Source organism: Akebia trifoliata, chromosome 13 (genome assembly GCF_017979445.1).
Source record: "Akebia trifoliata isolate Shusen 1 chromosome 13, ASM1797944v1, whole genome shotgun sequence".
Classification (NCBI taxonomy): domain Eukaryota; kingdom Viridiplantae; phylum Streptophyta; class Magnoliopsida; order Ranunculales; family Lardizabalaceae; genus Akebia; species Akebia trifoliata.
This window is the reverse complement of record NC_141387.1, coordinates 349,051-371,289: the sequence shown is the minus strand read 5'-3', so window position 1 is coordinate 371,289 and position 22,239 is coordinate 349,051. Positions and strand designations below refer to the sequence as shown.

The following is a 22,239-nucleotide window of genomic DNA, read 5'->3' as shown; positions in this document are numbered from 1 at the left end:
TAAAATGCTCAAACCTAACAGTTAGGGTGATGGAACGTCATTTGTCACATTTTTTTCTTCACTCAAATGCATTTTTAGAATTCAAATTAATGTTTAGTGAATGTGTTGGCTTATTTTAGAATTAGAAAGCGAAAAAAGACAAAATCAAGAATGGTTGAGACCCATTTCTAGCATTTGTGGGGATATGAAAGAATTTAAAAGTTACATCTTTTTGTATAAGAATTCCCTTGATTTTTCAATTAATGATTATAATATCCCATAGTGTGGGTGTACATATTTTAAGATATGAAGTTCATAACGAAAAAATGTAATTAATAAAATGTTCAAAATATAATTATTTGAAAAAATACTTCTTCATTGCTTTACATTTTTTTTTTCGAAGATGGAAGAAACACAAGAGTTACTCGAGATTTTGGAGCCAAAACCAAGTCTAGAAGAGATTATGAAGCCATCGCCATTGGTTATCGTATCCTCCCCAAAGGCGCAAGGAAGATTGCAAAAACAATCAAGTGTAAAGTTGAATTGCTTGTGCTCCCCAACCACTCACGTCGGATCTTTTAGGTGTCGTTTCCACAGATCTTCTTCCGGGCTCACTCGCAATGGTAGCTCTGTCGGCACTAGCCTCTCCGAGTTATCCGTTAAGTCAACTATAATCACTGATTCCCTTCATTCTTCCTCGAGCCCTTGTGCGCATACATAAAATGTTTCGTCAATCCAAACTCTTGCCTAATCTTTTATTTTAACAAGCAAAATTGTTGTTTCGAAAGAAGTTGATCTTTATTCTATCATCATTGACGTCCTTAGTCTAACTAAAAAAAATTGTATGTAAGCTATAATTTTTACGTTCTTTGTATTATTGGATTGGAAGTGATGAAGATGCATTGTGCTACTTCTTCTTTCGAAGAAACAATGGAATTGATCGACCCCAAATCTTTGTGATAAGGTTTTGTTGTTGTTATTGTTCTCGAATGTATCACTTCAAGAGCGGACTCTTCTCTATAAGTACCTTTGTTTATTGATTTATGGATTGTAAATTAATCTCGAGAGTCTAAGTGGCACACTTCTAACAATGGGCACATGCAAAACATCTCTAGAATTTTCATTTTATCATACTTGAAATTGAAATCTTTTGAATTACCCACCAATTTCCTCATATCTTTTCCTGAAATTTCTTACTTGTTTCTCATTTCCTATATAACTTTTGAAATATGATTTTCCATATTTTTACACACCCCTTTCTTTATTTAATTGCCCATAATACATAAAGATCATGAATCAACTCAATAGAACATATTATGAAAAAGACATATTACGAAAAAGAGAACGAAAAAATAAATGCTAGTTGTGTCACTGGACTTTTATGGTGTGTTTGGATTGAGAAAAATGGAGATAAAAGAAAAGAAAAACAGTGAGTTTCTCTCCATTTTTCTTGTTTGGATTATTAGTGAGGAGAGAAGAAAAATAAGGGATAAAAAAACAAGTCAGTCTTTCCTCTTTTTTTTAACTCTCCAAATTGAAGAGAGAAGAAAATCTCATAACTAATAATGGTACTAAAAATTTACAACTTTACCATTTTTCTCTCCAAACTTATATTTTTCTACTGTTAAACGAAACAAGATGGAAATAATTGGATTTCTTCTCTCTTTCTTTTGTTTTTTGTTTTTTTCTTTGAATGAGTTTCTTTTCTCTTCATTTCTCTCAATCCAAGCAAAGCGTTAGGAGCCAACTCACTAGAACATATTTATATTACGAGTTAGAAACTTATCGTCAATCCGTGCTCTCTATCACACCTTGGCAATGTGCATCAAATATATTACTAGATCATTACAACTGGTATTTCCACTTAATTTGTAAAGGCTTCTCACTTCTCAGAAAGGAAATGTGAAAAATTGCAGAAACTGTTGCATTTTATTTCATTGAAATTATTCCATTATGCATCATGGTCGTTACAATAATCCAACCACATTTCCAAATAGATTTTAAGGGGAAAGTGGCCACAACACAAGAAATTTATTTCCAAATCCGGTTTAAACAGGTTCAAGCAAACCAAACAATCGTACTTGGACATGCCACCGTTCACCATCCAGTCGAGCCAGATGGCTGGAACCTGAATTCGGAACCCCTCCATGAAGGTATCTGATGGAGTTAAAAAGACTCAAATGGAGAAGGGAAACTTGACAGACCCAGCTTTCTTCATTGAAGATTGAAAAGGGTGTCCCTTGAATTGTGGTGTTTTGTGGAAATTAAGGAGAGGTTTTGAAATATTTGAAGGAATTTAATTTGGTGTCTGAGGTGTCAGAGAAAAATTGATAGTGACTGTTGAAATTCTACATTAAATGAGATAAAATTTGTGCAAGATTGCAGTAATAATCGCCTCGTTTCTTCTTTGATCTTCAAAGATGAGCTGACCATATGGTGGCATCCCACTCACTCATTGCAGTAATAATCGCCTCGTTTCTTCTTTGATCTTCAAAGATGAGCTGACCATATGGTGGCATCCCACTCACTCATGGAGTCAAAACTCTAAAGTAACTAAAAGAACAATTTAGTAACAAAGGATAGAAAATAGAGAATAATTTGACAGGACAAATTTTATTTCACAAACAAAATTGTTCATACCAAACTAAACTCTACCAGTTTAAATCAAGGGCTAAAAACAAAGCATATCTGATCATGTCAGCATACACAAACCTCACAAAATACAGTAAGATATGTGTTCCACGGAAGCCTATGCAGTCACGGCAGTAACAGTAGTAGCAACAGTAGGTTCTTTCATGGAACAAAAGAGATTTAGAACATCAGCATGGCTACGAATGTAGCTTGGACATTTAGACAAGCAATCGTGTGCCTCTTTGTGTCTTCCACCTTTGAGAAATGCTTCAAACACGCGGATAGACACGGATATAGATGGGAACCTCTTCACAGTCATTGCTTTTAGAAAACCCACAGCATCATCCCCAGTTCCGGATTTGGAAATATGGTCAATAAATGGCCCAATGAAAGGTGGGAAACCATCATTCTTCATCAATCCAAGAAGACCCAAAGCTTCTTTAAGGCTTCCTCGAATCAATAACTTCTCTATCAACATCTGGTATGTAGCATGTGATGGCTTTAACTTTTTTTCACTAACCATCTCCGAAAGAAACTTGAAGGCATCTTCTGCTCTTTTCTTTTGGCAGAAAAGATTAACCAATACACCAAAACTATAACTAGCATGTGTGACACCAATCTTTTCAACCATCTTTCGGAAAGAAGTAGACGCCTTATCTACATCACCAGCTTCACACTGCCCATGAATCAAAGATGCCCATATTTCAAAACTTGGATTACGTCCAGATTTTTCCATTTCATCCAAAATCTCGAAAGCTTCATCTAATCTCCCAACTTTACCAAGCTGGAAGATAATTTTATTGTAGACAACATTACTAACTACAAATCCACCTTTCTCCATGACAGTCAGAATCTTATTGCATTCATGAAGTTTACCAACACTGATCAATGATTTAAGAACCCCATCAAGGGTATACTTCATCCAACCGTTCCCACTCTCCGTAAAAATCCTCACAACTCTAGAAAACAAATCCATATCTAAATCTTTACTAACTACAATTTTCCGTAAGAGAAACACAGAGTCCTGAACCGGAGGCTTAGTTCCACCACCCATCATGAACTCGTACAAATCCACAGCATCCTTGATCATTCTCCTCTTATAAAACCGACCCATAACCTTAACATACGTCTCCATTTCCATTTCATATCCAGCTTCCTTCATTTCATTAACAACACGCCAAAGCTTATCAATGCAATCTTCTCTCCCCAAAACCTTAACCATAGCATTATAAGTCTCCTCGTTATGTTTAAAAGAAGGGCGATCTTCGACCCACCAGAAGAACATCAAGGCTTTCATCGGCTGCACACCAAACTGTTCGAGTACCTTTGAAACTAACTCGCAAGACCAACTAATATTCAAATCTGTTAATCTCTTTTCAACATCGTCACCCCATTCATTCTCTCTAAGTGCCTGACAAACCCTAGAATACTCCAACTTAGTAGAATTCTCCCCAGATTTTGACTTGAACATTTCCTTCAACTTATCTAAATCGTTTTCCATTCCTTCCTTCTCGAAAATATCTGAGACCTTAATGTATACACCCTTAGAAACTCCGTAACCTTTCTTCTTCATAATTTCAACTAAATCCCAAAACTTCTCACCATAATCTTTCCTACCCAAAATTCCCAACATCAAATTATACGATTTTGAACTCAGCCTTTCATTCGCTGTCTCCGAAACCCAATTGAAAAACCTCAATGCAACCCCCGTGTTCTCTTCGAGATTCTGCAACACAGCCAACACCATTTCATGGCTTATCGACAGATTGATCGACTCTAACTCGTTCTTAATGTCCTCAGAACTGATTGATTTTGAAAAAATATCAATCAACACATCATTATCGATATCCTTGTGTTCTAAAGCTGATTCAGATGAAAAGCTACGATTTTTAAGGTTTCTCGCATCAGAACCAAATGCAAATAAACTATTTTGTTGAGCATTTCGACCTAAAAATGAAGATAAATAGCAGGATTTTTGTGGCTCTAGCTTCCTTACCTGAAGATGTAGAGAATCGATTCTCGAAGTGTGGATTGAAGATCTAGCAAAACTGCGGAAAATAAGCAATCTCCATGGATTTCTCATCCTCTGTGCTAGGGTTCTTGAGAGCAAAAAATAATAATAATTAAGGTATTGGTTTTGCTAGGGTTTGAACTTTGAGGAGGTTTTGTAAAGAAGAGAAAAGAATAGAGTAACGTGGGTTCGAATCACTCGAGCAACAAAACATGAACAAATAAGGAAATAATTGATGGTTGTTGTTGTGGGCTTGTGGCCCATCGCAGCATGATTCGGATCAATAAACAACCTGTTTGAAACTGGTCTATCAAAGCGGTTCGAACCAGCTTGGGACTTTAATCACCACCTAACCGGAATCAAAATCGAAAACCTTGGTTTGATTCCCTTTTTATTGGAACCGATTGGAGTTGTGCCTAATATGGAATCGAACAGATAGAAGCCTATTCGATGGGTACCCATGATTGATTTATTTTGTCATTTTTTAATACAATATATGATTTAAGGTTTTCCTACATTTTAAAACTTATACATCTTATTTAAAGTTCTTCTATTATATGTATACTATAGTTTACCCGTATTATATCCTCTCTCAGGTTAAGGGGGTAAAAGAGAAAAATAAATATTGGAATAGGTGGTGGTAATTTTAACACAAAATTAATGAATTTTGATCAAATTTAATTGAGTTTGGGGTATTATTGTAAAATTTTAAGATTAAATGGGTAAAAGATAAAAAAAAATAAAATGGATTAAAGAGGTAAAAGATGAAATATAGTAAAATTATAGGGGTAAGATATAAAAAAATAAAGTGGGTCTCACAAATTATAACTCGATAAGAGGAATAAAAGTATAAAAGTAAAAAATAAATAAATTTTGAAGGGAATTATTAAATAATTTTGAGGTTAAATGAGTAAAAATTGAAAAAAAAGAAAAAAAGAAAAAAAAGTTAAACTGGGTAAAAGAGAAAATGCATTTAAGTTAGAGAGTGAAAATAAAGTTGATGAGAAAAGAGAAAAAAAAAACAAATAAAATGGTTAAAGTGGATAAAGTTAGAGAAGTGACAATAACGTTAAGAGGTAAATAGAAATTAATAATAATAAAATGATTAAAGTGGGTCCCATGCAAAGATTTGTGTCTCACAATTATACCAACTCAGTTGTATTTTATTTTATATATATTCATTCGAACTTAAAAGTTTATTATGTGTAAAATAGATGAATTAAAATAATTAAAATTTTTTTTTTTTATGAACTCGTAAAAAAAGAAAAAAAACAATTAAAAAAAAACTAAGTTGAAACTTTGTAAATAATATATAAACTTTTAAGATGATTTAAAAGATTTTTTTTTTTTCCATCCGATTTTTGGCAATTGGAATAATTGGAAACTTGTGTTTCTTAGCAGTTCCGATTCCAATTCCAATTTCAATTCCATTTATTTTAGAGTTGGAATCAGGATCAAGAATAATAAGAATCGAAAAATTATAATGATTATGATTCTAAGTAGGTTAAGAATTGAATTGAAAGTCGACCCATTAACACCATTAAATTAATATGTATTAATTTTAAAATATAGGAAAATGATTACCGATTAAGATAAAGAGTTGTTTCTTTCCTTTTTTAAAAATCAAGAGGTTTGCTAATGAAAAAATATTCAGCAAACATCATTAAAAAATTAGTTGAAATATGCAGCGAAAAAAAGAAGTTCAATGCTTATTACTAGGAGTGCACACAATTCGATTTGGGGGTAAAATTGGAATCGAATCGAATCGAACTTGATCGATTCTATAAATTCGAAATCAGAATCGAACCAACTACCCCTAGAGTCAAATCAACCCAATTCAACCTTTATTCAATTTGACTTGGTTTAATTATTTAATCTCCTAAACATGAATATCAAGATATCAATTATCAAATCTTACGATTAAAAAATTCACGACCATCAATGATTTCAGTCAAAAGGTGCAACAAAATTGAGACTCTTTAGATGATTAAGGCCATGTCATTCGGATCACTCAGATTGGTGGTTAAATTTGTTAGTATAAATAAAATAAATAGTGAGAGCTATTTTTTGTTATATTTAATTTTATTTATTAAATAAATATATATAATGAATTCGATTCGATTCCGCTTTGATTTGTTTTTAGGATTCCCTGAATAGAGAATCGAAGCAAAGCAAATCAATCGATTTTTCAAAATTGTAAATTAGAATCGGATCGACTAAGTGAAATATAGAATCAAACCTATCCAAAATACCTTGATTCGATTTGATTCTCGGTTTGACCCGATCCAATGTGCATCCCTACTTGATGCTATTTTTGCTCAGCACCGCCGGTATTTTTTGAGATGGACAAGTATGCAACTTTAAAATCTATTAATTACCACACATGTCCTCGAATTTATTATCTTCTCCATCGACGCCAAATTCTTCTCTATCTCTGTCTCTGTCTCTGGTTTTTCGCTTGGAGCTCTTGCAAAGATTATCATCGCCTTCGAAGGGTATATTTCTCCGCTATTTCAAGTAGAAACCCTACGATTTCAAGATTTTCGGTCAGAAACTCCGCGATTTCAAAGGGTATCTTTCTATCGAAGGGATTTCTGCGATTTCAAAGGGTATTAAGCTCTTCCATAGAAGTAAACCCTAGGGTTTCTCTCCTTTATCCATCGAATTGCTTATAAAGGTTTGCTTTCTCCCATTTTTGATTTCATGTTTGGGTAAGATTGGGTCTTTTTTAGTTTTGGAGGAATCTATGGTTGGTGATTGGGGATAAAGGGATTTTCTTGTATTTTAATTAAAATAGTTTATAGTCCAGAATTGTTTTTTTTCATATATATATATATATATATATATATTTTTTTTTAAGTTCATAGAAGATGCTGATATACTCCAATTTTTCATTAATTTTTTATTCAGAATTGTTGTTTTTCATATTAGTTCCAACTCATTCGAAGAAAAAACCCTAACACTCCTTTAAGTATCCATGGGAAACTCATTTTTAAGAATATATATATCTACAAATGAGTGTGGAAAATTCATTGGAAACAGTGCACGTTATCAATTTTATGTTGTCTAGAAAATTGAAACCTTTTTTTTAAGATTTCAATCATCCCAAGGCACCACTTTATTTGTACTCATGGTTTTAAAACGTCTCGTCTCGTCCATGAACGACGACGACTGAGTTTTCCTATAATGAGACAAATGAACCATGCTTTTAAATCTCGTCCAATACGTTTGACTTGTCTATCCATCTTGGTGGTGGATGATACCGAGATGTATTGGACAAGTCGTCTCAGTCTCGGACAAGATTTAAAATCATGTTTGTAATGTATGTTTGTGGATCTAATTCAGAACTTGTAATTTTTTTCAGGTTGTATTCCCCATTTTCAGCAATATGTCGTCATTGACAACTACAGTGCCGATGCTTGCCGCCACAGCTGAGAGACCCCTAGGTACATAAGCTACCCGGTTTGTGCATGAGTTTTATTTTATAATTTTCTGTAATCAAGTGCCACGAATACTTCAGAATCATCATTGGACATTTTGTTTTGTCTGTCTCAGTGATTTTAGCTCCGTACACTGCGTGTGAGGAGATCAAAACATCTTATTTGTTTTCTCCAACCCAAATATGTGCGTACAAGTTACTTAAGTGAATAAGATTCAATATAGATGTTATCTTAGATAGCTAAGCTTGGTTTTACAATAAGAAATTAAAATTTACAGATTTTAGAGCTACTCCAACGGGGATACCCATCTCCATAACCACGTGCTTGTGGATAGACACTTTGGATATTCATGGGTATGCACTCCAGCCGTACTACCCCAAAGTCATTACCAATAAATATTTTAGTATTTTTTTTGTTAATTCAACCCAAATTTCAAACAATTTGAAATTGTAATGTTTTTCGGCCAATTGCCTGAAATTTTTCCCCTCCAAAAAATGTAGAAGCCTTGTGGAGCTACCCATTTTGGGTCATGAAAATCTCATGACCCAAAATGGGAGTGGTATGGTTTGTGCGTTGGAGACCCCTATTTTGGATTTCACTACCCAAAGTAGTAGTTGAGAGGGGATGGATAGTGCGATAGGTCGTGTATTGGAGTTGCTCTTAGATGTGCAGCTTCTTTATGATACCGAGATGCTTCAGATGAGTGCCTTATCCATTCTAGATACTTCAATTTTAAGTGTAAATTATGTGTCCACAGCATATAGGTCTCATAGCTTTGATGTACTACTATATCTAGGTAACATGGCTTCATCTTGATGTCTCTTCACGTGAGCCATATGATGCTATGTAGGCTTGAAGTTTTCCCAATTGGGAATGGATTTTGATCCTCATCTTCTAATTTGTATGTTATTTTCTATATAGGGAAAAAAGTAAAGAGCAGGTCAAAGATTCAGTTGACTACATCTCGAATGGTAGGGCCCAGCATACGATCTCAACCATTTCAAAGCAGAAGACCATCCACACTTGCTACTCAAATGCAGACAAGAGCTTTACTATGTGCCGCTGCTTTGGTGAGTTTATAGTTCCTTGGTTTGCCACTCATCACTTGCATGCATTATTGTAGGGTGGTTTTTATTTGTTTGGGAAACCTTGATTTCAGAGTGTAAATAAGGGTCTTCAATAAACTTGGTAAGCTGTATGTAATTTTATGGTCCAGCCCATGTTCATAATTGGGGCCTGTCTGAAAAATCCGTTGTCCTGTCTTTTGGTCTGACATTGTAATCAATGGAAAAAAAAAATATGTCCTAAGTATTTGGAAGAATACTCAGTGAGGCGTTTATACAATAGATTTAGCAACTTTAGTTACCAATTGGAAAATGTATCTTGTCTTCACCAAATAAAAAAATGTGCTTTTTGCTTGTTCAGGTTATGGACTACTTTTTCCTTTTTGCTTTTTTTTTTTTTTTTTAATTTTATTTGTGATGAGTTTAAGAATTGAGATGTTAAGGGATAAAAGTTGTGCTTTGCTTTTGAAGATTTTTTTTTTCTTTATTGGTAAAAGAAATTTTATTGGGATAGAGAAAATATCAAACATGAGAACAGATTGTACTATAGTATGAGAGAGGCTCGAGCATTAATCAATAAAAGCCAAGCAACAAATAAAATTCCACTCCTTTTTTTAACATGAACACTAGTAAAAAACCAAGATGTTAATGATAATCATTAAAAAATAAGAGATACAATTTTAAGCAAAATATTTTGGCATAATCGGTTTTTATCTGTACATATTGTTTCTCTACAGATGCTTCGGCCAGAAATGTTCAGGTTCTGTTAAATTCTTGATATGGCTTTATTTTCCTTGCAGAATGCAAGATGTGGAGCAGAACAAACCCAAACTGTTACACGCGAGTCATCCACCATTACCATCGCTCCTATTCAAGGTAATATCCACTTACCAATATTTAGTTGATTAGTTGATCCATAAACCAAACTGTTTTTTTCTTTATGGTGGGCTGAGTTAAATTAACAACTCACCAACTTCTATGGAAAGATTATCATGCTGTTTATGTAACCAAGTCTTGCCGTATCAGAATTCAACCAGGTTTCTGGGGGAAAAACCGTGGTCATGAATTTCTCCTTGTTTGCTGTTAGGGATGATCCAGGGTTCCCTGTATTTTCTCTTATTAATTGTAAAACAACCAAATAACCAAACGCCATTAATTTCACTAGAATAGATGTGCTTTGGGTGGTACTGTTATAATACAGCAAAACCAAACTTTCTAATGAAATGTTCCTCGCCTTTTTATGTTAGTTTTTCTAATATGGGTTGGTAAATTTCAGGCAAGGAAAAGTCACCTGAGCTCGATGATGGTGGGACTGGGCTTCCACCCCGTGATGATGGCGATGGTGGTGGTGGTGGAGGCGGTGGTGGTGGAGGCTGGGCCGGTGGATTCTTCTTCTTTGGCTTTCTTGCATTTCTGGGATTCCTTAAGGATCAAGAAAGTGAGGGGCCTTACAGGGATGATAGGAGAAGATGAGTCCAATGAAGCTCTTGTGGTATGGTGAAATCTAATATTAATTTGTGCAAATTCTTCGACCTGCCTTCTACATGATTGTCAGCTAGATGGCCTTTTTCTTCGCCCACTGTAGTGTACCTCTCTAAACTTAATAAGAGCTACTATGATTTCCCTTTGGTGAGAGACCCATTGAATGGTGGGTTCAAGCTCATCTCGATTAACATGCTCATTGAGTTGCCTCTGTTTTAATGAATTTAATGGCATCGCCCCTTGTGAAAAGACCATCTGTGCTTGTGAGCGCGAAGATGTTCTCATTTTAGTATTTATATACAGTGGACAAAGATACTTTATAAATTTCATGGATTTATGCTATCTTTATAACCATTACTGGACCGTAGGAGGGTTTATATTTACTTTTCCATATGTGGCTTGTTGCAGGGGTACAATACAGTTTGATTGGTGAACCACACTTTGATTGGCCAAAAGACAGTAGGACCCTTGTTGCTTATTGGTTCATGGTGCTCCAATTGTTTTATGATATGTTGTATGCTTTGAATAATGGAACTCTGACATGGAAAAGTTGCTAAATACATTTGATCTGTCAATGATGATGGTTTCATTCATAGGGTGGACACCTTTTTTTGTAGTTGCAAGTACTACTTTCGCTTTTTTAATTTCTTTTTAAAAATTAATTCTGAAGCATTTTATTATTTTAGTTTACAGAATGCTCGAACAAAATTGTGGTAAGTGTAAAAACAACACACATACACGAAAGAAAAAAAAAAAAAAAAAGGATACAGACTTGGCCGTGCAACCAGTGAAATTGGTCGATTGATTTGGTCATGTATGATTCAGGACCTACAGAAAACAAGAAACTATTTTCTTATTCTATGGTGTGGTCTTATGTAAAGTAACTATGTTCTAAGCATGTTTAAACAATGAATTTAATTAAAGATTAATAGAGTTATCGAGAGAATTGAGAAAGGGGGAGATGGGCTTGAGATGGCTTGTTTCTCAGTTCTGGAAGGCCATTCCTCGTTTGATTGCACCTGCTTGTGGTGTCCAAAAATTGCCCTAAGCATGGGTTTCTTTTATAAAATTTAATTTTAGGTTAATTGTTATAAATCATATAAAATTTCGCTCTTTTGTAGGTCTACTCAAAGTGGGTCCAAAAATATTGCAAGTGATATTTTGGGGTTGATTATATAGTTTTGAAAATCATGAATCGATTCTACTTGATTTGTACAAGATTCTTGAGATATAAATTTTTTTGCTCGGATGCCTATGAAACTGAGGTGACTCGCTCTTGCTCAAGTTGTTGAAGATTTAAAACCAAAGTCATTAGTGAAACTAGGGACAAAGACTAAAACCTGTTAAGCTTTCTAAATCTGATCTGGTCGGACCCAGCCGTTTCAAAGCATCATTCACACATGCTATTCAGAGGCTGCTGACCAAACTCCTCGCACAACAGTTGCTGTTAAACACACCTTTCTTAAAACTTGTTGGATTGTCGTTTTAAGTTACCTAATAATTGTTTGTTCAGTCTGCCAATCAGAACAAATCAATGTCATGAATGTAACACATCTACAATTACGATGATTTGTAGGGAAAAAAAAAAAAAATTCAAATAAGATTTGGCTTGTGATTTTTCTTTAAAAATATATATATATGCCTCCCAAGCAAATATTAAAAGAAAAATGCAGAAGGGACCTCAAGATTGGACCTCACATCGCACATCCTGATGTTGAAGTGTATGGGAACCATAGATACTTCCCTTGAGATATGAGTGAAAAAGCATTATATTCCTATCCACTTTCAAGTCATATGAGGTCCAATCTTGAGGTCACTCGAGTCTTCAGCATGACTAATTAAAATTCTGATCATTTTTTTATAGCAAACAAGGCAATTGAGTATGACAATACTTGGAATGGAAAGAATTTACAGAACTAAAGTAGCATTGAAATGACAAATACAACAAATCAAAGTGGTGGATAGTCTTCACAAATTATTTACACGATCTTTCTCCAAAACAAACCTGTCTTCTTACAGATCGATTACTGTCAAGTACATACACAGATGATCCTAATCTACACAACATATGAAAGAAATATCACAAAATACCGACATCTTAAAAAGTGGCTATTCTGTTTGAAGCACAGGCCATGGTAGTGGATTTCTTGATCGTGAATTGGGAAAGGTCAAGGGAGCTGATAATAAAAAGTACACGAGTATGACTAAGGGGAAAAGACAAACACCTCCCATCTCCGAGAAAAAAACAGGCTGGGCCCTCAAAAAGGCAAAAGGAAAAGGGCAAAACCACCTGTAGGGAGGTATTAGAATGACAAAGATATCAAAATCCGCAGGTAGTCAGTCACTCGTGATAAAAAACGAACGTCTCAGCCTGAAATTTCATTTGTCAACCTTCTGAACCCAACCTAATTTACATCCACCAATCTTGCTCCTTGTGAAACAAGGATACCATTTGTCATTGCAAAGAGAAGCAAGGACCTATTGATCTTCTTTCAAAATATTATCCATTCTCCAAGTTAATCTTTAGTCGGCCTTCTAAGTTCGAAAATGTTCAGTAACTTTTGGTCTGGCACAATGGGTCGTAGTCATATACATCTCCAGCCTTAATAAACCGTCCCTTCACACGCTTTCTTACATCAGCCCTGGCCTTACGAGAAGCATACCTTATTTTCTTTTCAAACCTGTTTTGGAGTTCAGCAACAAATAAAATTCTTGTCAACTTATATGGTCAAACTTGAAATTAAACTGCAACTCTATGAAAACGATAACAAATTATTAATATTATCATTTCTTTGGATAAGCAACCTATACCTAAGATACCCCACCTACATTATTGATACAAGCGCTGGTATGAAAACAAAGATATGAATCCATGCTTTCCTAACCAAGAACAATTACATAGTGATACCATGCTTTACAAGTATACTTTTCTAAGATAAATCATTCTCCTTTGTATTTGCATCATGCCAAATGTAACTAAACTACGTATTTCGCAAAGTTTGAGAGTAAAACTGGTAATAATTAACTATTTACACAATTTTTTTAATAAGATAAACAAGCAAATTGTTAAGGATTAGTTCACGAGGAAAAGGGGGGAAATTAAAATGTAAAATATCTAGGACCAGTATCATATCATGTGCATTCATGTATGCTAGGTGCATTAAGAGTATCAAAGTATCATTAGATGAGAACCAATGAGTGTCGGGCATAGTGGCCAGGGCCTCCCTCAAAATAGGGAGAGGTCTCGAGTTCAATCCCCCACGTTGGCCACCCATGGGGATTTATCCCAGCTTACCTGGTCTGTGTGGTGTGTGGGGTATTGCATTTACCCAGGAGATTTGGGTGATATTTGGTGCTCTAAGGGGCCAGTTGCCTTGCCCTTGCTAGTAGGGCCTACGGGTCCGGACACCCCCGACATAAAAAAAAAGGTATCATAGATGAGAACAAATTAACTTGCATCACATTTTCCATATTTGTATTTGTATGTGATGTATGTATGTACTTAAAATTCATGCCCATAAGTATGTAAACATGTATGTATGTGCTTAAAATGCATGCCCATAAGTATGTAAACATATATGTACTGTGTAGTGCACGATTCTGCATTTATATACTTGTGCGTTATGCATTTATCAAGTATACACAAATGTGATATTTAGCATATTTACTTACTTGCGTGCCTTCTTCTTTTCCTTGTAACGCATTACAGCACTGTCCCTGCTAGCTGGTGCAAATGAGTTTTCAGCATTGAGAGGATACCATGGAGGCTCACCCATGAAAGGCATTGAAGATGCTCCGCAGTCTTGATAATCTGCTGCATTACTCTCCCCAGTTAAACCAGAAAATGAAAGCGAGAGGCTAGAATGGGCTTGTCTTTCTGTGTAACAAAGGATTGGCTCAGTTTTAGTGCTCAGCACGGAATCAGCAGATAATGTATTACTGCAGGCTGGCAGCAAGGCTGTACACTTTCCAGCCGAAGACCCCTAGAAAAGAACACTTAGTGTTAGCCATATATGTGCTAAATTCAATATTAACATATTGGCGCAATGATGAAAGACCTTGCTCAGATACTCAACAATTTGTAACTGGTAGAATATGTTGGCATGAGCATACAACTAACATAAACAATGTTATCGATATTGGTCATCATAGTATTGTTGTAGACTTTTGTTCAATGAGCAAAGCCAACAGGAATTCCGTTAAACACATATTTTTTGTGACTTCGTGAGGTCTGAGGGCACCTATTTTTTCAGCCCATTTGACATTTGTTGGACCTTGAAATCCTGTGTTGATTGCAAGGAAGATGGTTTTCAACTGAAGGTTCATTACTGTTGACATCGTTACCACTTGTAATGAGTTGGGGCCTGTGGAAAGAGAGTAATAGAAGTGTCTTTGATGGGAAGGAGGAAGTGAGCTCATACTAGTTCGCATGACCACTATGGATTAATGGGATCCATGTATCTCCCTTGGATAAGGTTATGTGGTTATGGTTGAGGAATTTTCAGAGATCCTTCTCGTAAGATCATTCCATTGGATTTAGGGCTCTGTCCCTGCTTCCTTCATTTGAGATTCTAAAACCCCTTCCAATCTCAAACCCCTTCCGAATGGCTTTCTTTGCTTGGTCCACCCCTTTGGATAAAATCTTGATAGATAAGCATCTTATCAACCAGCTTTTAGACATTTTATCAACATGCAAAACCAATGGGGACTCTGTCAATCACATGCTTACTCATTGTGTGACCTTGCAAGATTTGTGTGGACCTATTCTTTTCAGCCTGTTTGGCATTGGCTGGACCTTGACATCCTCTATGTTCAATCTTTGCCAATGCTACAATGACCGTTTTATCTGAAGGCCAGTTACTATTGAGATCATACCACCTGAGGTGTGTTTGGGGCCTAGGTAAGGCCCAATACACAAAAGTGTCCTCGATAGGGAGGAGGAAGTAAATCATGCTGAGTTTTAAATGTTCTTTTTTCTTTTGCTTATTAATAAAATCCACTTGTAAAAAAACTAGACGGTGTAGTTTGAGACCCAAAAAAAAGTTTTAGAATGGAATAGACCGGGCTCTAAAACTTTGGTTTAGCTCCATTTTCCCTGAATTATCCAATTCAATTTTCAGGTCATAACATGGTTAAGATCCAAACAAATAACCATGAGAATGTAATCATGTATCACATACAATTTTATTTAATAAAACATGGTTCGACTTCTTAATAAATTGCAATTTTTGTATTTAGTATGAAACCAATCTACCCACACATGAAATGAACCTTGCAAAGCACAACTAACTGATGAAACAATGAGCATCAAATGTATTAAAAATCAATAATAGTAATTACATATGAAGATGAGTACCATATGCAAGATTGTGCAACAAAAGAATGAGTTATGGAGAGAACCTCTTTGAAAAAATCAGCCTGACAACTGGAATCAGCAAAAGACATGTCCTTCACCCCAAACAAGCTATCAAGGCCACCATTCTCAAAGAGTTGTTCTGAATTACTCTGGGATACACCAAATAGTTCTTCATAATTCTCAAAATTCAAGTCAGCATCAGCAACATTGAAGTCGTCATAAAGATTATCTTCACAGAGTCCAAGGCCTTTTGTTCTTAGCTGCACATTAGAAATGAGAGAAATTTTTTCACAAGCGCTTAAAAACTATGGGAAGTTTAAAAACCATCTATAATTCAGTATACAACCAAAGCTGTTATCTATACCACAATATAGACCAAATTGTTGACTACAATGTGTATTCATGAATCTCCCAAGTCAAACCCAAGAAACTAGCTCACTTACCTCAATAGAAATTGGAGTTCCTATAATTTGCCCAAAAAAAAAAGGTGGTGCTTAATGGATTGTTGAGCCCCATCTGGCTATTCAATTGCACACACCAGTGCAATTATAAGGGGCACTTCAAACAGACCAACATATAAGAAGTAAATTCAGCAGTCACACATGTCCAAATGATGAAATCTAGGTGCCTTCCGGGTAGACTATCACAGTTTACCAATGGTGGCAGCAAGCCACACATGTCCAAATGATGAAATCTAGGTGCCTTCCGGGTAGACTATCACAGTTTACCAATGGCGGCAGCAAGTCACACATGTCCAAATGATGAAATCTAGGTGCCTTCCGGGTAGACCATCACAGTTTACAAATGGCGGTAGCAAATGGTACAGATGGGGGGGATTGAGACCAACCTAAAAGATCTCACTTGCGAAGGAAAATAAGTAGATAACTAATGATTTTACTAAAAATACAAGAAGATATAGATGAGATAGGCAATCCCAATAAATGACTTCTAATCTCTTGCACAAAGAAAATCAACCTAATTGACAGCATTTTTTAACAGACTCAAGAAGAGAAAATATGGGGAACATTACAAAGAAAATACCTACAGAATGGATGGGTGATCATCCAATAGACACAAATTTGGCAAGGGATATCCTCATTGGAACCCATCAAATGTTGTGCCCCACTTCCCTGCATGTCTGCGATTTGTACAGTTATGTTGTCATTCATTGTCCTCATAGCCTATGTGTGGGTATCTTAGAATTCCAATAGGAAAATATATGCACCATTTAGATAATAATATTCTGAATTCATAATTCACCTGAGGTGTGGTTGAGTCCCCCGTACCAGCCATCTGATCTACACTGCATGGCACAGGGTTCGGTTCAGACATTGAAGAGGATCCAATCCAACTATCAAACTTATCCAACTTTTCCACATCGTTAATTCCGCTACCAGCAGCTAAGTTAGCTTTGCTGTTATTTTCAGGAGGTCCCCAGCAGTTGCTGGCATTGTTCTCATCAATGCTCATTAAACTCATCTTCTGCTCGCAATTAGAATTATCCGTAGAAGAGAAATCCAGGACAAATGACCAGATCCTAGAAAGTTCGGCAGAAGAAGGGCAGCCTGAGTAACAGTTGATCGTATGTCTCTTATGTGCCGAAGATGAAGTAGAACCAGAGTGGCCATTCCAGTCACAATTTTGACAAAGCGAGATCTTCTCCTCGACACACCTGACTGATGCAGGCTGAGAGTTGCATCTTTCACACAAAAGAGTCCTTGAGTGGCGCCTGGAAAGGGCATTTGCAGAGTGGATGTTACGGTCACAGGACAAACATAAGCATGCAGCATCAGCTCGGCAGTATATCATGGACCTTTGCTCCCCACAATAAACACACAATTGACCCATGTTTTGGGGCCACTCTTCTCTGTAATAAAAATCCTGAAGCAACAAGTTGGGCAGAACGATGTAATTCGAAGATCGAAGTCTATGAACCAAAGCCCTGCTGAATACTTCTACAACGTTCAAAGAATGTTATAACTTATAAGTGTCAAGATTGAGTAATGGGTTTACCGCTAAATAAAAAAGTACACAAATGCAAGATAGGTAAGCTACATCTTCTCAATTTTCGGCAACCACATTCCACTCTGGAAAGTGATTCAAAAACACAAATTACCACTAAGCTCATACTTTATGGGTGGGTTAACTGCTCATGTTCAAGCAAAAGATCCCTTGGGTTATGTTATTTGCAAATGATGCAGTATTGGTAGATGAAACTAGTTGGGGAATAATTCAAACTACAACTATTAAGGGATACAATAGAAATACAAATAAGGACACTATTGGAGGGTGCTTCAATGCAAGTTGATGGCACTAGAAGGGTAAGAGGAAGGCCAAAGTGGCATGGGTAGAGGTAATAATAAAAGATAGGAAGAAATGCGTTTTGATTGAAGATATGGTTCGCGATGGAGTTGAAGAAGAAATAGGATTCCTGTCAATAATTGGGACAAGGAGTACAAGGGAATACCTACCAATTTAAAATTCTATACAAAAAAATTGATTATACAAGAAATCTCTACTCACAAAAATAATATATTTACAAAAGACACAAATGGAAACGGTTTCACTGATTGAAAGATTGCTGCAATCATCAAGATTATTCATGAGAAATTATAATAACAAAACAATTCAAAAAGAAAAAGAATCATAAGTCTTCTTGTTGAAAATTAATAGACTTCTAACAAGTTTTATTTAAATCTACTTTTTCAGAAATTCTTCATTGATTTCAAGAGCTGCAAAATCATAATAATTTAAATATAAAAAAAAAAAAATTTCTCCAATAAAAAACAAGAATAGATTTCCATTAAACAGAATATCTGCCAACCATTCATTCCAAATTCGTACCTTAAAAACAAATCTTCAACAAATTATCTTACATTTTTTTTTTTTTGTAGAGTTACACTTAAATTTAAATAATTCCAATCAAAAGATCCATCTCTCACCATCTCAAAGAGAACATCTGAACCCAAAAAAAAAAAAAAAAAAACTTTTTTCTCCAATAAAAAACAAGAACAGATTTCCATTAAACAGAATATCTGCCATCCATTCATTCCAAATTCGTACCTTAAAAACAAGTCTTCAACAAATTATCTTACATTTTTTATAGAGTTACACTTAAATTTTAAATAATTCCAATCAAAAGATCCATCTCTCACCATCTCAAAGAGAACATCTGAACCAAAAAAAAAAAATAGTTTTTAATAAAATTGAAAGAAAGATGTCCACGAAATTTAAAGCTTCCCATCCGAAATTAATCACCCAAAACCCTCAAAATTCCCACAAAAAACACTCAAATTCCAACCATTTCTAACAGATGTTTAAAAACATCCCACCAAACCAATATCCTCTCAAAACAACTCAAAATCGATCACTTAATAACGAATCCAATAACTTACATGTAGAAATCCAAAAAACCTCTACAAAACCAACAAAAAATCACCAATTTTTTTTTTTAAATAAAAAAAATCGGTTCAACTCGTTCAACACGAAGAAATCAACAAGAGCTTTAAGAACAAGAGAGACTTACAGATTAATACAGATTTACAGAAGATTCTCCAACAGCGAAAACTGCCGAAAAACTCGCTCGAAAGCCTTTTCTCTCTCTCCCAAAATATCTTAAAATCCACAGGTCCTCGAAGCTCAGTGGAGGAATTGGGGATAAAAGTTTACATCAGTGGGATCCACACCCTCGTTCGGGAAAGAAAAACAAAATGCTAAACTGACTCCCCTACAACATTGCGTTCAACACTCCACTAACGTGGCGGTGTGAATACAAATATACAATCATAGTTCTTTTCCCACGTATCTCGAGGAAAATAGAATACTTCTATGAAAAAGGCACTTTTGATTAATTATTGGCATGGATAAGGGTAATTTATTGTGAGCACCTACTACTCCAAACTTACTAATCTACTGTCCCTACCCAAGGAACGGCTCAGATGTGATTATATGCTTATAGATATCACCCAAACGGATCCCTAGGAAATTTAAACTTACTAACTAACTATATACTATGATGAGCCAGGTTGTACTGAATGACAAGGGCCTTCACTCAATTTTCAATTAAATTACGCATGTATCCTTAGTTAGTAAACAAATTTACCAATTTACCTACTTTTATGTAATTTCAGAAATATCCAACGTTTTGATGTTCCAAGTTCCAACCATATTAATGAAACTTGAATTATATAATAATTATTAAATCTCGTCCGATACATTTGACTTCTCTATCCATCTTATTGGTCTACAATATCGAGACTTATTCAACAAGTCATCTCGGACGAGATTTGCCTTTAGAAATACTTTGCAAAGAACATAAAGCATTTTTATTTACAAAATGGTCATTTATCCGTTCTGAGAATTTGCAATCAATTTAGGGGTATGAAGGTAAATTCATCAAATTATTCAAGCTACTTGTAAAGAAAAATATATGAAATCCAAGTACATCACATTTCTTAATGTACCAAAGAAAGATGGCTAATTCAGTAATTTTGACAAGGATTTTAAATGAATGTGTCGTCTTGGGAAAAACCTTTAAAGCCAACAGTCCGCTTCAAAATTTTGAAGGAATCTTGTCCATTGGATTACACGTGACATTTTCAAGGAGCTATTCTGAATTTTGAAAGAAATATAAGATTTGAAATAAATTCAAAATGCCATATGTCTTGTAACGAGGAGGGTTCCTTCAAAATTTTGAAGCGGGCTGTCCGTTTCAAAGTCCGATTCGCTATCTTGTTATAAATGAGTCTGATGTATTTAGAAATGGAAAGCATCCTCCTTCTTTTTGGAGATGGAGACACATACTTGCATATTTATTTACTTGTATTTTCAAATAATGGCACACTGATAATTATGATGAAGTGTAAGGGGCGATCATGTAATCTACGAAATTGAAGTAGGAACATTTCGACCTCCAAGGGTAATCGAAGTCAAATGAGAAACTCACGACATTAAAAAAAAAAAAAAATCGTACTCATATAGATGATTACCAAACTTGGCAAATTAAAAAAATATTCGAAAGGAGGCCAAAAGTGGAGCACTTTAATATAGTACGTGTATCGCGTTATTGAGTGAGAAATGACGAACCACGAGCTCAACTTTATAATGGTTTAGGTGGGATTGTTATAGATACGATTATTGAAGTAGAGATATACCACAAATTTAATTCTCCAATTAATCATTTATTTGTCCAATTATCAAGTTCAAGCTGTCGAATCTTTTTTCCTTCTAATATAAGACCTCTCAAGGATAATACAAATATGCCTGTAACCATATAATTAAAGGAAGAGTCCTGATTTTCTGACTCTAAAATTTCCACTCGGTCTATACTTGAATGGTGTGGCAAGGACACAGAACCATAGATCTCTTTCTTTAGGATACATGGGAAAGGATCAACGGTTTTGTACCCTTGCCACATCAGCTAAGTACAGATCAAGTGAAAATTTTCAAGTTAGAAAGTCATTAACTTTAATGGAAATAATGTAGAAAAAAAAAATCATGGTAACTGAAAATCACAATGTGCAAGGATAGTAGTCGTCAAATTGAAAAGGGACACTCTATTTGCACCTACTATTTCACGTAAGTGTACATAATTAGTAAATTCGACCTAGGAAATTGAAGCAGTTTTGTAAGTATACATTTTTATTAGGCAGATTTTCCAAAACATGCACAACTTTTCGTTTATTTATCAAAACGGTATACTGTAGCAATTAATTCCGAAAACGGTAAATTTATCGTTTTCGGAATTAATTTTTATTACCAAAACGGTAAAAACAATAAAATGTATTTTTTAATACTGAAAATGCCCTTTTTTATTTTTTGACTGAAATTACAAAAATAAAATTGACTTCGATAAAAAAAAAAAAAAAAATACATATGATTGTTGGATTACCGAAAGAGAGTGAATCTTTTTAGTTGGATTTTCATTTTTTTAAGGTTAAAATTGTAAATATATATGTAAAACAAAAAATGGTATTTTCGGTATAAAAAAAATATTTTACTATTTTTACCATTTTGGTAAAAAATATTAATTCCGAAAATGATAAATTTATCGTTTTCGAAATTAATTACTACAGTGTACCGTTTTCATAATTAATTTCAAAAACTCTACTGTTTTGGTAAATTATTCTTTTTATTAAGTACACCTATTGAATACAAATAAGACTTTCTTCTCCCTATGTGATTAAGTAGTCAAATCTATTCTAAACATGTAAAAAATATTCATCTAGTGGTGTCAATAGTCTAGTGTTGATAAGGATAGTTGACATTAGACTGTCA

At 34.9% G+C, this 22,239-nt stretch overlaps 3 protein-coding genes across 8 annotated transcripts; 1 reads left to right on the top strand and 2 right to left on the bottom strand.

The window, feature by feature from the left end:
• Positions 1 to 2,561: 2,561 nt before the first annotated feature.
• Positions 2,562 to 4,768, bottom strand: LOC147387050 (small ribosomal subunit protein mS81 (rPPR8)-like). The gene has a single exon (XM_086421060.1). It carries the CDS (start codon positions 4,691 to 4,693, stop codon positions 2,729 to 2,731), a length of 1,965 nt encoding a protein of 654 aa, XP_086277186.1. The 5' UTR covers positions 4,694 to 4,768; the 3' UTR covers positions 2,562 to 2,728.
• A 2,165-nt stretch (positions 4,769 to 6,933) lies between these two features.
• On the top strand, positions 6,934 to 11,200 carry LOC147387049 (uncharacterized). Of its 4 annotated transcripts, none has more exons than XM_086420199.1 (7): positions 6,934 to 7,230; positions 7,986 to 8,067; positions 8,177 to 8,245; positions 8,983 to 9,131; positions 9,926 to 10,001; positions 10,402 to 10,617; positions 11,016 to 11,200. In XM_086420199.1, the coding sequence occupies exons 1-6, from the start codon at positions 6,964 to 6,966 to the stop codon at positions 10,596 to 10,598; spliced, it is 840 nt and encodes a 279-aa protein (XP_086276325.1). In that variant the 5' UTR covers positions 6,934 to 6,963; the 3' UTR covers positions 10,599 to 10,617; positions 11,016 to 11,200. The 4 variants fall into 4 exon arrangements, with proteins under 4 accessions (XP_086276325.1, XP_086276326.1, XP_086276327.1 ...); XM_086420201.1 differs by having other exon boundaries at positions 7,088 to 7,298; XM_086420200.1 differs by lacking the exon at positions 8,177 to 8,245.
• Positions 11,201 to 12,529: 1,329 nt separating this feature from the next.
• Positions 12,530 to 19,639, bottom strand: LOC147387048 (zinc finger protein CONSTANS-LIKE 9-like). 3 transcript variants are annotated; one of them, XM_086420196.1, is made up of 5 exons: positions 19,490 to 19,639; positions 17,224 to 17,918; positions 16,008 to 16,223; positions 14,280 to 14,590; positions 12,530 to 13,288 (listed from the first exon to the last, which is right to left on the bottom strand). In XM_086420196.1, exons 2-5 carry the CDS (start codon positions 17,809 to 17,811, stop codon positions 13,159 to 13,161), a joined length of 1,245 nt encoding a protein of 414 aa, XP_086276322.1. In that variant the 5' UTR covers positions 17,812 to 17,918; positions 19,490 to 19,639; the 3' UTR covers positions 12,530 to 13,158. The 3 variants fall into 3 exon arrangements, with proteins under 3 accessions (XP_086276322.1, XP_086276323.1, XP_086276324.1); XM_086420197.1 differs by having other exon boundaries at positions 17,224 to 17,915; XM_086420198.1 differs by having other exon boundaries at positions 17,224 to 17,844; positions 19,490 to 19,623.
• Between the last annotated feature and the right edge of the window lie 2,600 nt (positions 19,640 to 22,239).

What these genes read in the sequence shown, in the direction of transcription:
- LOC147387050 (XM_086421060.1), bottom strand. Translation starts at nt 4,693, where the DNA reads ATGAGAAATCCATGGAGATTGCTTATTTTCCGCAGTTTTGCTAGATCT.
- LOC147387049 (XM_086420199.1), top strand. Translation starts at nt 6,964, where the DNA reads ATGGACAAGTATGCAACTTTAAAATCTATTAATTACCACACATGTCCT. An exon ending in CACAGCTGAGAGACCCCTAG is followed by an intron (nt 8,068 to 8,176) that starts GTACATAAGCTA and finishes TGTCTGTCTCAG; the next exon opens with TGATTTTAGCTCCGTACACT. An exon ending in TACCATCGCTCCTATTCAAG is followed by an intron (nt 10,002 to 10,401) that starts GTAATATCCACT and finishes GGTAAATTTCAG; the next exon opens with GCAAGGAAAAGTCACCTGAG.
- LOC147387048 (XM_086420196.1), bottom strand. Translation starts at nt 17,811, where the DNA reads ATGGGTCAATTGTGTGTTTATTGTGGGGAGCAAAGGTCCATGATATAC. An exon ending in GGGACTCAACCACACCTCAG is followed by an intron (nt 16,224 to 17,223) that starts GTGAATTATGAA and finishes TCTAATGTGCAG; the next exon opens with CTAAGAACAAAAGGCCTTGG. An exon ending in GAAAAGAAGAAGGCACGCAA is followed by an intron (nt 13,289 to 14,279) that starts GTAAGTAAATAT and finishes ACTCCAAAACAG; the next exon opens with GTTTGAAAAGAAAATAAGGT.